The following is a 16,630-nucleotide window of genomic DNA, read 5'->3' as shown; positions in this document are numbered from 1 at the left end:
TCCTTTGTTATGGGTCAGTTTAATGCACCATGCAAACTGTACAAAATTGATAGAAATATTGAATTATGAAGAAAGGTGTGAATTATAAAATAAGAAATTAACATAAAGCACTTTGAGGTCCAAGTGAAAAGATTCCACACACACACAGAGACAAACAGAGAAATTGAATAAGGGCCTCAGAGGGAAATGTCTGTCTCTGGTCTCTGCTGGGAGACTGCAGCTGACTGAATAAACGATGCAGATTTCACACATACATAATAATAAACACAAACATACAATATAAATACATACATTGGAGAGACTGTGTGTAATCGTAGCCTCTGCTAACTCAGCACACCCCAACTATCACCTTCTGGTTTACAATGACATAAACAAGGACTGATGAATGTATTACTGGTTGTTAAACTTGAATCAAAGTGACTGAAAAACACTAACTAATAACACAGTGGTCCACAAACATGTATTACCCTGTGGCCTAAACGTTTGTCAAATGTTATTTGGAAAGCATCAAATGTGAGTCTAACAGAAAGGGAGAACTACAGGACTGTTCTCTGAACACAGTACAGCACATCTCAAATAGCAATGTATAATTAAAGGAGGATATGGAAAAGCAAACAAAACAAACAACCTGACATGAAATGGTTCACATTTTAGCTGTTCTTTAAACCAGATATTTACTAGAGGGCATGGGCTAGCATGGGCTAGCTAGGAGCTAGAGGTTAGGAGCTAAATGTATGAGCTCGGGGTAGAGGGTATAGGGCAGGGATGTCAACTCAATATCTGGTGGGTCGAGTGTTTGCCGGTTGTCGCTTCTCCCTTGAACTTGATTAGGAACTCCCCTCACCTGGTTGTCTAGGTGTTAATTGGACACAAATGGAAAGGAAATAATAAAAACCACTAGACCCTCCAGGAATGAGTTTGCGACCCCCTGGTATAGGGGCTAGGAGGTAGGAGCTGGGAGGGTAGGGGCTGAGGGTGGATTTGGGACTGGTGTGCCTCTCCTGAAGCCTGTCTGTGCCTGCTGTCCTCTTCAGGTCAGAGGTCAGGGTGGTGTCTTATCTGGTGTCGTTTCCGGTCGCCATCTTGGGAGAACCTCTTCCCACACTCAGAACAAATGTATGGTTTCTCTCCAGTGTGAATCCTCATATGTATGATCAGAGCACTCCGTCGGAAGCAGCGTTTCCCACAGCAGGGACACTCATGAGGTCTCTCTCCTGTGTGAACCATCTGGTGTCTCCTCACACTGTTAGAGCGAGAGAAAGTCTTCCCACAGACAGGGCAGGAGTAGCTGGCCCTCTCCCCAGCGTGCCACTGGAGGTGGATCCGGAGTGTGGTGGACTGGACAAAACTCTTCCCACACTCTGAGCAGCTGTATGGTTTTTCTCCTGTGTGAGATCTCTGGTGCACCTTAAATGTGCTTGGCTTGCTGAAAGTCATTCCACAGTCACTGCAAAGGTAAGACCTCTTTTTTACAGTTTTTCGCTGATGTCTTTTCTGGTGGATCTCAAATTGTCTTTTGTCTGAGAACGCCTTTCCACAGTCAGAGCAATGGTGAGGTAGCTCTCCAACATGTACCTGCAGGTGACTATTTAACATTGCCTGTGTAGAGAACTTCTCCTCACACATAGAGCAGTGGTAACGTGTCTTTTCCTTGTGTTTCCGCTGGTGTCTTTTTAGATGTTCCAATCGAGTGAAGCTCTTACCACAATCAGAGCAGTGATTAGACTTCTCTTTATGTGTATGCTGGTGTCTTCTCAAGTGATAGGCTCTGGTAAAAACTTTACCACAGTCTGAGCATTGGTGAAGCATCTTTCCAGCATGTTTCTGCTGGTGTCTTTCAAACGCGTGTAACGACTGGAATAGTTTCCCACAGTCGGTGCAGAGGTGAGGCTTTTCCCCGGCATGCACTTTCATGTGACTTCTTAGTTGTGCTGCTTTAGAGAAACACTCATCACAGTTAGTGCAATGGTATGATTTGTCAGTCATATGGCTTCGCTGGTGTTTTTTCAAATGTTCCGGTCGAGTGAAGCTTTTACCACAATCAGAGCATTGGTGAGATTTTTCTTTGTTATGTGTTTGCCTGTGTCTTTTTAAATGATAGACTCGGGTAAAACTCTTACCACAGTCTAAGCAGTGGTAGGGCTTGTCTCTGGTTTTAGAACTGTTGTCACAGGCATCATCATCACCATCTTTATCACTACTGTCACCAGCATCATAATTATCATTACCATTATTATCATCATCACCATCATCATCACCATTATCATCGTTATAATCATAATCGTCATCAACACCATCATCACCACCATCATCATCAGAGATTGTGGCCATTTCCTTCCCTTTCTCCAACGTTCTCTGACGCAATTGTCTATCTGTATGTAAACTGCTGTCCTTGCTGTCAAACATTGTGTCCTTTAGTGCCACCCCCTCTACCTCAGGTGTCACACAGATTATTTTGCGATCTGTCTCTTTAAGAGAGAAAAGTTCAAGACATGACATGTCTTCATCAGAGTCATTTGAATCAGTTTCAGTAACCTGATGCACTTCTCCTTCTCTCTTTCCTGTTTTGGGTGACTTTTTATCACTCTGCTTCGATTTGCACATTTTCTGTATGTGTCCTCTTTTGTTACATTGTCTACAGTCTTTGTCTTTAAACCAACAATCGATAGGGTCATGTGACTTTTTACCACACCGAAAGCATGCCTGTGATTTATCTTGACGTCGGGTGTTCAACTTGTTCACTGTGCATTCCACTGTATTTTTCCTCTGTAACTCTCCTGTATCTTTTGCGGCAGTTTCCATTGATATGGCTATGTCCAATGCGCGCGCCAATGTCAGATCTATTTCTGATAAGAGCCGTTTCTGTGTGCTCTCGTTGTGTAACCCGAATACCAGCCTGTCTCTGAGCGCATCCGACAATCCCTGTCCGAACTGACAATACTGCGAGAGCTGGCGGAGCTCCGCAATGTACTCCGGTATTGACTCTGTCTTTTGCTGATTCCGTTTGTGAAATCGGAAACGTTCGGCTATGACCAGCGGCTTTGGATTTAGATGGGTCTGTAACGCGTTTACAATCTCTTTGAAAGTCTTCTCTTCTGGCTTTGTCGGTGCTGTAAGGGTACATAGCAAGTTATATGTTTTAGCTCCCATTACACCCATAAGTACCCCCACTTTCCTTTCAGCTTCTACATCGTTAGCAAAGCAATACTGCTCAAGTCTCTCGATATATGTAGCCCAATCCTCTATGGTGCTATCGAAATTGTCCATTTGCAGCAGCAGGTCCATTTTTGGGGTAGAGCTATCAACGTGATATCCTCAATATCAAGCAAATAAAGTATGTTTTAGTCTATTTTTCTCCCCGATGTTGGTGTTCATTACACGGTAGGAATTGTACTTCAAGCAGAGATAACGTTTACATGACTTCTTTCTTCTTATGAGTTTCCGGTAGACTAAGACGCTGTGTTGCGTATTGCTGCCTTTCACAGGTCGGAGTGTGAATTGCACATTTTGTCACAAAAAAAGGTGAGTTTACATAACTTCATCTTGTACGATCTTTTGGCTCATTCGACAGTGCAGACGATTTTAAAGGCGAGTCGAGACGGACTAATCTACAAATCACCTTGAATCATAAATTACTACTCAATGTTATTTGTAGATCAGTCAGTCGTTCACAATGTACCCATGATACATAGCGGTGTTGGTGCTCCTGAACATGGCCTATGACCTAATTGTTCAAATTCAAGCACAGAATGCGCAGTACTTGAATAAGTATCACTGCTCTAGTAGCAACATACATTAGTACCTAGGATACATGCTATATAATGGTATCACATTATTTCATACATAACACATTGTCTATGGAGATGCCTTTTATTCTGTATCCATTGGACGCGTTTGATTTGGGAGGATTTAGCCTTCAGTTAAGTAAAGATAGGACAGTGCTAGTCCAATAAAGGACTAAAGGAGTCTAACGTTACTCTTTAAAGTCCAAGAACCTACATGTTCTGTTCAAAGGTGAAATGGATTGGAAGCCAAAACATGTGACCAGATTCTCAATTGATGAATGGTTCTGGAAACATAAATCCCTCTACTTTCATTTCACATCAAAATTATTCCATAAATGCAAAATACAGACTTACTGTACACCAGTGGAGGCTGTTGAGGGGAGGATGATCCATAATAATGTCTGGAACAGAGCAAATTGAATGGAATCAAACAATGTGTTTGATGTACTGGATACCATTCCACTGATTCCTCTCCAGCCATTACCACGAGCCTGTCCTCCCCAATTTAAGGTACCACCAACCTCCTGTACTGTACTCTGGTTTAACCGGTTTTGGCACGGTTGCAGCCAACAGTATTTTTCAGTGATAACACTTGTGGAGTCTGTCTTCTGTTTACACACAGGTGTTAGGAGACACATATAGCTAATTAGCACAGGTAGTCAACTCTGTCTTCCGTAAACACTCACTGTAACATGGAGATATGGCCATGTGGGAACACTAACCCTATAAAGGTGTGTATAAATTTAACCTTTTATTTTTAGAAAATAATTTATTGCTGATATGATATAAGGTATTTATACTTCCAACCCGTACCGCAATTAATGCGTGTTAATATTCAAACCGAGATTCGTGGCTCTTAACAAAACTCTCCCATACAGAAGCCTTCATCCAATGTTCCTTATCTGTAGTGTAATGGAACTGTGAGTCATGATCAAGCTGGGCAAGGAGAATCCCAGCTAGCTAGTTAGCTGTCCCGCTACTGCTGTGTTGCCTTTTAACTGGTGATTAAATCTAAACTTTTCTCAATTAGTCGATCTAAGATTCTGACCGGGAACGGAAAACTTGTAGTTAGCTTACAAAAAAATATTGTTATCAAAAATAGCTAGGGAACTATCTACACTTTAAAAACATGCTAGCTAGCTTTTTTTATTTTTATTTTTTATTTATTAATAACAAATCAATACATAAAGCACATGAGGGAACACAAGCATACATAGATTACAAACAATAGACAATCGAGCTAGGGGGTTTAATATCACATTACAATTACACAAGGACCTTAAGGGACATGCATATACTTACAATTCTAACAGCTTTTTTGTTAGTAGAGCATTTAACCGTCTTAAAATACAGTTCAATTTCTTTTTGTAGGGTACGAAAATGTGGTTGTCTGTTTGTAAATTTACATTTGTGTATATGAAATTTGGCCAAAAGAATAATGAAATTAATTACATAAAAAGGATTCCGCTTATTTCTATTGTATGTAAAGAATCCAAACAGTACATCTCTCCACAATAGTGTAAAATCTTCATAAATGTGTTCAATTATAAACCTACTGATGTCTTGCCACAGTTTTCTTACATGCATACAATGCCCAAAAATATGCACAACTGTTTCTGGGTGGTCATTACAAAAGGAGCAATTTGAGTTGATGTTTTCCTTAAACTTCTTCATATAGTGGTTGGCAGGATAATATTTATGAATAATTTTAAAGGAAACTTCCATAATTTTGTTAACAAGTAGGTATGTGTGTGGCAACATCCAAACTTTTTTCCAACAGATATTATCAATAAATCCATTCCAATAAGGCATGACATAAGGTATATAGATACAACATCCTGCTGAAACAAGGATCGTATCGCTCTGTTGTTGAATGGACCAAAAGAGAAACAAATCTTTCCTACTGATGAGTCAACAGGGTCAATAGAAGGTAGGCTCTGAGGGTCAGGTCTTGACACGTTCCTGAATAACATAGCAACACCTGAGGGAATGGCATCTAAAACAATTGAAAAATCTTTAGGTGTTACAGGGACCTTGTAAAGTGATAAGAATTCTTTATAACTGAGTAAAAGACCCTCTTCATGCTAGCTAGCTACGGAGGTAAAATGTAAACAGAGCGACGTCATCCGCTTCTTCTTCTTGTGCATTTTCGGCAGCCTGTACGCTTTTGAGCATATGAACATCATCAGCTTTACCTCTCTCACGGTTTTCTATTGGTCGTCACTAGTTACCACAGTCACAAAGTCAGAGGGCCCGCCTAGTCGACCAATTAGATGAGGGAGTGTGATGCCGGCTCAGAAAGCCTGCCTACTCGACCAATCAGATGAGGGAATGTGATGATGCGTATGCCAGCTTACGCCTCGATCATACCGAGAGTTTATTTGCATTTTGGTACACCAGAAGTACATTAATTTCCAATGGAACGCTGTGTTTGCCTTGCAGCTTTGCGTTGCAGTGAGTTCTGTGTGGTGCATACGTTGGACTTATCGAATGTATGTGTCAAACTGCATGAGTGTACGGCTTGACAGAAATGGTAGCAGAATGAATGTTGATCTTTTGTTGCACACATATCCAGATGATGTTGCATACCAATTTGCGCGAAAACACTGTAGGTGTGATCGAGACGTTATGGTTCGTGGGAAATGCTGCATTTTCTAAACATCACATCTGAGCAGCATGGTGATGAAGAAGATTTCTGTCCATACTGAGGTCCATCTGGAAGAGGACAGAAGAGGACCTCTAAGAAGGTGTAGTGGGTCAATGTGCAGGCCATCATAAAGAGATCACAGACCTCACTTATCATCTTCAAAATGAGCAGTGCATGACGGACCTGTCTTCACATCTGCAAAGCCTATTGCTGGATATGAAGGCTCATGTTCCACAGCATAAATACATTTGCCTTTGGTTTAAATGTTTCACACCGGACATCTAAAAACTGGTAGGACAGAGTGAGTGGAACATTCTACCAATTGAGTACATTTTGAATAGGGCAACTTTTATTTCAACTAATTTTCTATCATAAAGAGGTAAACTTAATTTTAAAAAAAAAATCATATCAAGATGTTAAATAAATAAATGACCATAGTGAGTGCCCAAGTGCCAAATAACGTAACAGGATTGAAGTTTATCTTAAATCAGCCAATTTAACTGTGTATGTTTTACTTGAGGATTATTTGGGGATTTTGGGGAAAAAACATTCAAATCAAAGTGTACATTTTTGTACATGGAATTTTAAAAACAATACAGATATTGGAGTAAATAATAGAGATACAGTGCCTTGCGAAAGTATTCGGCCCCCTTGAACTTTGCGACCTTTGCCACATTTCAGGCTTCAAACATAAAGATATAAAACTGTATTTTTTTGTGAAGAATCAACAACAAGTGGGACACAATCATGAAGTGGAACGACATTTATTGGATATTTCAAACTTTTTTAACAAATCCAAAACTGAAAAATTGGGCGTGCAAAATTATTCAGCCCCCTTAAGTTAATACTTTGTAGCGCCACCTTTTGCTGCGATTACAGCTGTAAGTCGCTTGGGGTATGTCTCTATCAGTTTTGCACATCGAGAGACTGACATTTTTTCCCATTCCTCCTTGCAAAACAGCTCGAGCTCAGTGCTGTTGGATGGAGAGCATTTGTGAACAGCAGTTTTCAGTTCTTTCCACAGATTCTCGATTGGATTCAGGTCTGGACTTTGACTTGGCCATTCTAACACCTGGATATGTTTATTTTTGAACCATTCCATTGTAGATTTTGCTTTATGTTTTGGATCATTGTCTTGTTGGAAGACAAATCTCCGTCCCAGTCTCAGGTCTTTTGCAGACTCCATCAGGTTTTCTTCCAGAATGGTCCTGTATTTGGCTCCATCCATCTTCCCATCAATTTTAACCATCTTCCCTGTCCCTGCTGAAGAAAAGCAGGCCCAAACCATGATGCTGCCACCACCATGTTTGACAGTGGGGATGGTGTGTTCAGCTGTGTTGCTTTTACGCCAAACATAACATTTTGCATTGTTGCCAAAAGTTAAATTTTGGTTTCATCTGACCAGAGCACCTTCTTCCACATGTTTGGTGTGTCTCCCAGGTGGCTTGTGGCAAACTTTAAACAACACTTTTTATGGATATCTTTAAGAAATGGCTTTCTTCTTGCCACTCTTCCATAAAGGCCAGATTTGTGCAATATACGACTGATTGTTGTCCTATGGACAGAGTCTCCCACCTCAGCTGTAGATCTCTGCAGTTCATCCAGAGTGATCATGGGCCTCTTGGCTGCATCTCTGATCAGTCTTCTCCTTGTATGAGCTGAAAGTTTAGAGGGACGGCCAGGTCTTGGTAGATTTGCAGTGGTCTGATACTCCTTCCATTTCAATATTATCGCTTGCACAGTGCTCCTTGGGATGTTTAAAGTTTGGGAAATCTTTTTGTATCCAAATCCGGCTTTAAACTTCTTCACAACAGTATCTCGGACCTGCCTGGTGTGTTCCTTGTTCTTCATGATGCTCTCTGCGCTTTTAACGGACCTCTGAGACTATCACAGTGCAGGTGCATTTATACGGAGACTTGATTACACACAGGTGAATTGTATTTATCATCATTAGTCATTTAGGTCAACATTGGATCATTCAGAGATCCTCACTGAACTTCTGGAGAGAGTTTGCTGCACTGAAAGTAAAGGGGCTGAATAATTTTGCACGCCCAATTTTTCAGTTTTTGATTTGTTGAAAAAGTTTGAAATATCCAATAAATGTCGTTCCACTTCATGATTGTGTCCCACTTGCTGTTGATTCTTCACAAAAAAATACAGCTTTATATCTTTATGTTTGAAGCCTGAAATGTGGCAAAAGGTCGCAAAGTTCAAGGGGGCCGAATACTTTCGCAAGGCACTGTATATAGATAGATAGATCTACATTTTTAGGTCCTCAATTTTCTTCTTCCAACAGGGGTGGGGAGACATTTTTTCAGTTTCAAAGTTAAGTTCCTGCAATTCTACACATTTTTCCATGACTTATGCCATGTTAATATGATATCTGGTGAGCGTGACAAACACAATCAGTAGGGCCCTCTGGAGGTCCGGTTGGCAATTCAGATAGACTAACTAGACTAAATTAGCAATCTTAATTTTTTTACTGACATGGGATAATTGAGTGAGTTTCAATGAGTGACATAACAAGAGGTACATTTCTGATGCACAACTAAGTTTTGAAACTGCCCCTTTTGTATTCTACTATTCTAACTCATACTTAGTAACAAAATGTTAAAAATATCAAATGAACTGCAATATGCTGTCTTCAATCAACTCAGTGTGCAGTTCAATTGAATTGCATATTAAGTTCAACTAGTTATACTGCAGTAGGACTGTAACATGCAGTTTATATTGTAGTTTATTTGCATTATAACTGTGCCGCTACTGTTTTTTTGTTTTTCGAAAAAATTTGAGGTCCGGACCTTGGTTTCCTCATATGTAGGGTTAAGACAAGTAACTATGAGTAAGGGCAAACATCATGATAAAGCCTGCAAGCGGAGTTTGAATAAGACATCCGATTTGCATTTAGAAATGTTGGTTTTATTATGGATAATAAATAACCAAATCATTGATGGATCACTAGACAAAACAAATGCATTTCTCTCGTCTGCCCCTGCATGCCGGTCGGCATACGGTCATCACACTCCCTCATCTGATTGGTCGTTGCCTGCAAACTGTAAGCCAGCATACACGTTCAACATTCATCTGATTGGTCAAGTAGGCAGACCTTCTTACTTTGTGGCTAACTAGTGACCTTTTCGGTGATCAGAAGCCTATCACGTGGTTTCTGTGCATAATGTAGGCTACTGGGATAAATAACTGTAGTTGTAGCTAGTATCCTGCTTTGCTAAATCATTTTTTGTTGTTTTCCATCTATTGAATGCACCATGAATACTGTACACAATGATGAATGGATAGAAATATAGTTACGGAAAAAATTATGAATGTGGTTCCTCTGTAGGTTTCTTCCTAGGTTCCTGCCTTTCTAGGGAGTTTTTCCAAGCAACGGTGCTTCAACATCTGCATAGAGGGGTTGGTTGTTTAGCAACAAAACAGATGCGTGCGCAACTATGGGGCAAAACAAATGGAGTTTGCTTAGATTGTTGACAACATGTAAGCTATATTTCATCTCCAATGTTGATTGAAAACAAATACATTTGCACAATGAGCACTTGTCTCTCAAATACATAATTACAATTGTTGGTTAGCTAGCTAGCAGATTTTAGCCATAATATGGGAAATAGTAAAAACCACTAGACCGTCCAGGAATGACTTTGCGACCCCCTGGTATAGGGGCTAGGGGGTATGAGCTAGTAGGGTAGGGGCTGAGGGTGGATTTGGGTGCCTGTGTGCCTGTACTGAAGCCTGCCTGTGCCTGCTGTCCTCTTCAGGTCAGAGGTCAGGGTGGTGTCTTATTTGGTGTCGTTTCTGGTCACCGTCTTGGGAGAACCTCTTCCCACACTCAGAACAAACGTATGGTTTCTCTCCAGTGTGACTCCTCATATGTATAATCAGAGCACTCCGTCGGAAGCAGCGTTTCCCACAACAGTGGCACTCATGAGGTCTCTCTCCTGTGTGAACCATCTGGTGTCTCCTCACACTGTCAGCTCGAGAGAAAATCTTCCCACAAACAGGGCAGGAGTAGCTGGCCCTCTCCCCAGCGTGCCACTGGAGGTGGATCCGGAGTGTGGTGGACTGGACAAAACTCTTCCCACACTCTGAGCAGCTGTATGGTTTTTCTCCGGTGTGAGATCTCTGGTGCACCTTAAATGTGCTTGGCTTGTTGAAAGTCATTCCACAGTCACTGCAAAGGTAAGACCTCTTTTTTACAGTTTTTCGCTGATGTCTTTTCTGGTGGATCTCAAATTGTCTTTTGTCTGAGAACGCCTTTCCACAGTCAGAGCAATGGTGAGGTAGCTCTCCAACATGTACCTGCAGGTGACTATTTAACATTGCCTGTGTAGAGAACTTCTCCTCACACATAGAGCAGTGGTAACGTGTTTTTTCCTTGTGTTTCCACTGGTGTCTTTTTAGATTTTCCGGACGAGTGAAGCTCTTACCACAATCAGAGCAGTAATTAGACTTCTCTTTATGTGTATGCTGGTGTCTTCTCAAGTGATATGCTCTGGTAAAACCTTTACCACAGTCTGAGCATTGGTGAAGAATCTTTCCAGCATGTTTCTGCTGGTGTCTTTCAAACGCGTGTAACGACTGGAATAGTTTCCCACAGTCGGTGCAGAGGTGAGGCTTTTCCCCGGCATGCACTTTCATGTGACTTCTTAGTTGTGCTGCTTTATAGAAACACTCATCACAGTTAGTGCAATGGTATGATTTGTCAGTCATATGGCTTCGCTGGTGTTTTTTCAAATGTTCCGGTCGAGTGAAGCTTTTACCACAATCAGAGCATTGGTGAAATTTTTCTTTGTTATGTGTTTGCTTGTGTCTTTTTAAATGATAGACTCGGGTAAAACTCTTACCACAGTCTAAGCAGTGGTAGGGCTTGTCTCTGGTTTTAGAACTGTTGTCACAGGCATCATCATCACCATCTTTATCACTACTGTCACCAGCATCATAATTATCATTACCATTATTAGCATCATAATCATCGTCACCATTATCATCGTTATAATCATAATCATCAACACCATCATAATCATCACCACCACCATCATCATCATCAGAGATAGTGGCCATTTCCTTCCCTTTCTCCAACGTTCTCTGACGCAATTGTCTATCTGTATGTGAACTGATGTCCTTGCTGTCCTTTAGTGCCACCCCCTCTACCTCAGGTGTCACACATATTATTTTGTGATCTGTCTCTTTAAGAGAAAAAAGTTCAAGACATGACATGTCTTCTTCATCAGAGTCATTTGAATCAGTTTCAGTAACCTGATGCACTTCTCCTTCTCTCTTTCCTGTTTTGGGTGACTTTTTATCACTCTGCTTCGATTTGCACATTTTCTGTATGTGTCCTCTTTTGTTACATTGTCTACAGTCTTTGTCTTTAAACCAACAATCGACAGGGTCATGTGACTTTTTACCACACCGAAAGCATGCCTGTGATTTATCTTGACGTCGGGTGTTCAACTTGTTCACTGTGCATTCCACTGTATTTTTCCTCTGTAACTCTCCTGTATCTTTTGCGGCAGTTTCCATTGATATGGCTATGTCCAATGCGCGCGCCAATGTCAGATCTATTTCTGATAAGAGCCGTTTCTGTGTGCTCTCGTTGTGTAACCCGAATACCAGCCTGTCTCTGAGCGCATCCGACAATCCCTGTCCGAACTGACAATACTGCGAGAGCTGGCGGAGCTCCGCAATGTACTCCGGTATTGACTCTGTCTTTTGCTGATTCCGTTTGTGAAATCGGAAACGTTCGGCTATGACCAGCGGCTTTGGATTTAGATGGGTCTGTAACGCGTTTACAATCTCTTTGAAAGTCTTCTCTTCTGGCTTTGTCGGTGCTGTAAGGGTACATAGCAAGTTATATGTTTTAGCTCCCATTACACCCAGAAGTACCCCCACTTTCCTTTCAGCTTCTACATCGTTAGCAAAGCAATACTGCTCAAGTCTCTCGATATATGTAGCCCAATCCTCTATGGTGCTATCGAAATTGTCCATTTGCAGCAGCAGGTCCATTTTGGGGTAGAGCTATCAACGTGATATCCTCAATATCAAGCAAATAAAGTCGATGTTTCACCCAAATGTCGGTGCCCATTGCATGGTAGGAATTATACTTAAAGCAGAGATAACATTTACATTACTTCTTCTTGGTAGTTTCCGGTAGACTAAGACGCTGTGTTGCGTATTGCTGCCTTTCACAGGTCGGAGTGCGAATTTCACATTTTGTCACAACTTCTTCTTGTACGGTCTTTGGGCGCATTCGACATTGATTTTAAATACGAGTCAATAATCACCTTGGATAACTACAAATGTTATTTGTAGGTCAGTCAGTCATTCACAATAAAGGTTAAATAGTATATATTTTTTTTAATGATAAATACCGGTTTTGATGCCCTCGAACACAGCCTTTGAATTCGTTATTCAAACTCAAGCGCAGTGCATTGTTGCGCATGCGCGGTACTTGAATACGTATTACTGCTCTCGTAGCAACATACATTAGTGCCGAGGATACATGCTATATAATGGTATCACATTATTTCATACATAACACATTGTCTATGGAGATGCCTTTTATTCTGTATCCATTGGACGCGTTTGATTCGGGAGGATTTAGCCCTCAGTTAAGTAAAGATACAGTAGGAGAGTCCTAGCCCAAAAATCCACTAAAGGAGCCTAACGTTACTCCTTACAGTCCAAGGGCCTACATGTTCTGTTTAAAGGTGAATTGGCTTTGGAAGCCAAAACAGCCAAATACTCCATCTAAATGTGAACAGATTCTCAATTGCTGTATGGTTCTGGAAACATAAATCCCTCTACTTTCATTTCACATCAAAATTATTCCATAAATGCAAAATACAGACTTTTAATCGATTTTCTCACAGTTGCAGCAGACAGTATTTTTCAGTGACAACATTTTTGTCTTCCGTTTACACACAGGTGTTAGGAGACACATGTAGCTAATTAGCACAAGTAGTCAACACTGTCTTCCATTTGTTTTCTGTAAACACGTGCTGTAACATAGAGAAATGGCCGTGTGGGAACACTAACCCTATAAAAGGTGTGTATCAATTTACCCTTTTTATTTTTAGAAAATTATTTCTTACTGATATAAGGTCCTTTCACTTCCAAACCCGTACCGCAAGTGATGGGGCTCTTAACTCCCTCATACAGAGAACTCCCACCCAATGTTCCCTCAAAAACTTTTGGGCACTGAGAAAATTTCAGGTCTGCTGAGGGCAAACTGTCAAGCAAAGATCCACTGAGTTTGAAGGTAGGCCTTGAAATCCATCCAGAGGTACATCTCCAATTGACTCAAACAATGTCAATTAGCCTATCAGAAGCTTCTAAAGCCATGACATAATATTCTGGAATTTTACCAAGCTGTTTAAAGGTAAGGTCAATTTAGTGTATGTAAACTTCTGACCCACTGGAATTGTAATACAGTGAATTAATCTGTCTGTAAACAATTGTTTACATGCACAAAGTAGACGTCCTAACAGACTTGCCAAAACTATAGTTTGTTAACAAGAAATTTGTGGAGCGGTTGAAAAACAAGTTTTAATGACTCCAACCTAAGTGTATGTAAACTTCCGACTTCAACTGTATATGTCCGTTACGTTTATGGGGGGTCAATTAAGGAATAAATCCTCTTCTGCAAACCACTGGAAACTAGGACAACATGAGAGGATATTTTTAAAGTACTGGACAGCTTTGTGACATCAAATGGACTTTGGTGGTCAAGATGTTTTGGTATCTATAAAAGCCATGACAGCAGTTGCTCCCGACGTCACTTGGGTACACTGCAGCATCCACCGAGAGGCTCTTGCTGCCAAGGGAATGCCTGACAGCTTGAAAGATGTTTTGGACACTACAGTGAAAATGGTTAACTTTGTTAAAGCAAGGCCCCTGAACTTGTGTATTTTCTGCATTATGCAATGATATGGGCAGCGACCATGTAACGCTTTTACAACATGCAAAAGTGCGCTGGTTATCAAGGGGCAAATTATTGACATGTTTTTTTTGATTGAGAGACGAGATTAAAGTTTTCTTTACTGACCATAATTTTCACTTGTCTGACCGCTTGCAAGACCACTCACACGACTGGCCTATCTGGGTGATGTTTTTTCTCGCTGAATGATCTGAATCTAGGATTACAGGGACTCTCCGCAACTATATTCAATGTGCGGGACAAAATTGAGGCTATGATTATGAAGTTGGAGCTCTTTTCTGTCTGCATTAACAAGGACAGCACGCAGGTCTTTCCATCATTGTATGATTTTTTTTGTGTGCAAATGAACTCAAGCGTAAGGACAATGTCAAATATGATATAGCAAAGCACCTGAGTGAGTTGAGTGTGCAATTACTTTCCCGAAACAGACGACACAAACAACTGGATTCGTTATCCCTTTCATGCCCTGCCTCCAGTCTACTTACTGATATCTAAACAAGAGAGCCTCATCGAAATTGCAACAAGCGGTTCTGTGAAAATTGAATTTAATCAGAAGTCACTGCCAGATTTCGGGATAGGGTTGCGTTCAGAGTTTCTTGCCTTGGCAAATGGCTCTGTTATGACACTGATGCCCTTTGTAACCACCTATCTATGTGAGAGTGGATTCTCGGCCCTCACTAACATTAAAACTAATTACAGGCACAGACTGTGTGGAAAATTATTTAAGACTGAGACTTTCTCCAATACAACCCAACATTGCAGAGTTATGTGCATCCTTTCAAGCACACCCTTTTCATTAACCTGTGGTGAGTTCACAATTTTTGATGTACAAATAAGGTTGTATATGTAAGATGGATAAATAAAGAACAAAATGGTTTATTATTATTTGTGCCCTGGTATTATAAGAGCTCTTTGTCACAACCCGGCTCGTGGGAAGTGACAAACTCTCACTCATTCTTAAGCGACTCCCAAACCCACATGCGGGAGCGTAATCATCGCCTGAAACTAATTAGCATAACGCAGCGGACATAAATATCCCTAGAAAATATTCCTATTCATGAAAATCACAAATGAAATATATTGAGACACAGCTTAGCCTTTTGTTAATCACCCTGTCGTCTCAGATGTTCAAAATATGCTTTACAGCCAACGCTATACAAGCATTTGTGTAAGTTTATCATAGCCTAGCATAGCATTATGCCCTGCTAGCAGCAGGCAACCTTGTCACGGAAATCAGAAAAGCAATGAAATTAAATAGTTTACCTTTGATAAACTTCGGATGTTTTCACTCACGAGACTCCCAAAATATTATTTTTGTAGGCGAAACAGCTCCGTTTGTTCTTCACGTTTGGCTGAGAAATCGCCCGGAAATTGCAGTCACCACAAGGCGAAAAATATTCCAAATTAGCTCCATAATATCGACAGAAACATGGCAAACGTTGTTTAGAATCCATCCTCAAGGTGTTTTTCTAATATCTATTCGATAATATATCCGTCGGGACAATTCCTTTTTCTCTAGGACCGATTGGAGTAATGGCTACCTCTGTACTTTACTCGAGAATCTCTCTCGGAGCCACCATGTGACCACTTACGCAATGTGTCCGCATACGGCTATTCTTCAACAGAAATGCGTAAAACTACGTCACAATGCTGCAGACACCTTGGGGAATACGTAGAAACGTAGAAAGCGTAAGCTCGTTGATGGTACAGTCACAGCCAAATAGGGAGTGATTGGAATGCAGCGCTTTCAAAACCTGGGGTACTTCTGGATTGGATTTTTCTCAGGCTTTTGCTTGCAACATCAGTTCTGTTATACTCACAGACAATATCTTTACAGTTTTGGAAACGTTAGTGTTTTCTATCGAAAGCTGTCAATTATATGCATATTCTAGCATCTTTTCCTGACAAAATATCCCGTTTAAAACGGGAACGTTTTTTTTCCCAAAAATTAAAATACTGCCCCTAGAGTTCCAATAAATGTATTGCATAGTGTGTGTGTGTGTGGCAGGCTTACAATGATGGCAAAAAAACATTTGAGAGTGCGCTGACCCTGGTGCACATAGCTTGAGGTTTGAAGGGGTACAGGACTATAAAAAGTTTGGGAACCACTGAATTAGAAAAACCAAAAGTTTACCTTGATGTGGAAGAGTTCCAGTGTTGGAAGCCATAGCCAGCTAGCTAACATAGCAGCCCTCTGTTTGAGCCGGGTGTTTAAGTAGGCTAAACTAGCTAGCTGCATTTGCTAGC

The 16,630-nt window shown here is 40.9% G+C and overlaps 2 protein-coding genes across 2 annotated transcripts; both read right to left on the bottom strand.

Annotated features, from left to right (window-relative positions):
• Positions 1–4,588, bottom strand: LOC110523408 (uncharacterized). Its single transcript, XM_090234167.1, has one exon. The coding sequence runs from the start codon at positions 3,283–3,285 to the stop codon at positions 1,036–1,038; it is 2,250 nt and encodes a 749-aa protein (XP_090090293.1). The 5' UTR covers positions 3,286–4,588; the 3' UTR covers positions 1–1,035.
• A 5,464-nt stretch (positions 4,589–10,052) lies between these two features.
• Positions 10,053–15,095, bottom strand: LOC110523409 (uncharacterized). The gene has a single exon (XM_021602086.3). It carries the CDS (start codon positions 12,448–12,450, stop codon positions 10,204–10,206), a length of 2,247 nt encoding a protein of 748 aa, XP_021457761.3. The 5' UTR covers positions 12,451–15,095; the 3' UTR covers positions 10,053–10,203.
• Positions 15,096–16,630: the final 1,535 nt, after the last annotated feature.

This window comes from Oncorhynchus mykiss, chromosome 5 (genome assembly GCF_057628025.1).
Source record: "Oncorhynchus mykiss isolate SJ-2025 chromosome 5, ASM5762802v1, whole genome shotgun sequence".
Lineage (NCBI taxonomy): Eukaryota > Metazoa > Chordata > Actinopteri > Salmoniformes > Salmonidae > Oncorhynchus > Oncorhynchus mykiss.
Note: the sequence above shows the minus strand (reverse complement) of the source record. Positions and strands in the feature narration are given on the sequence as shown.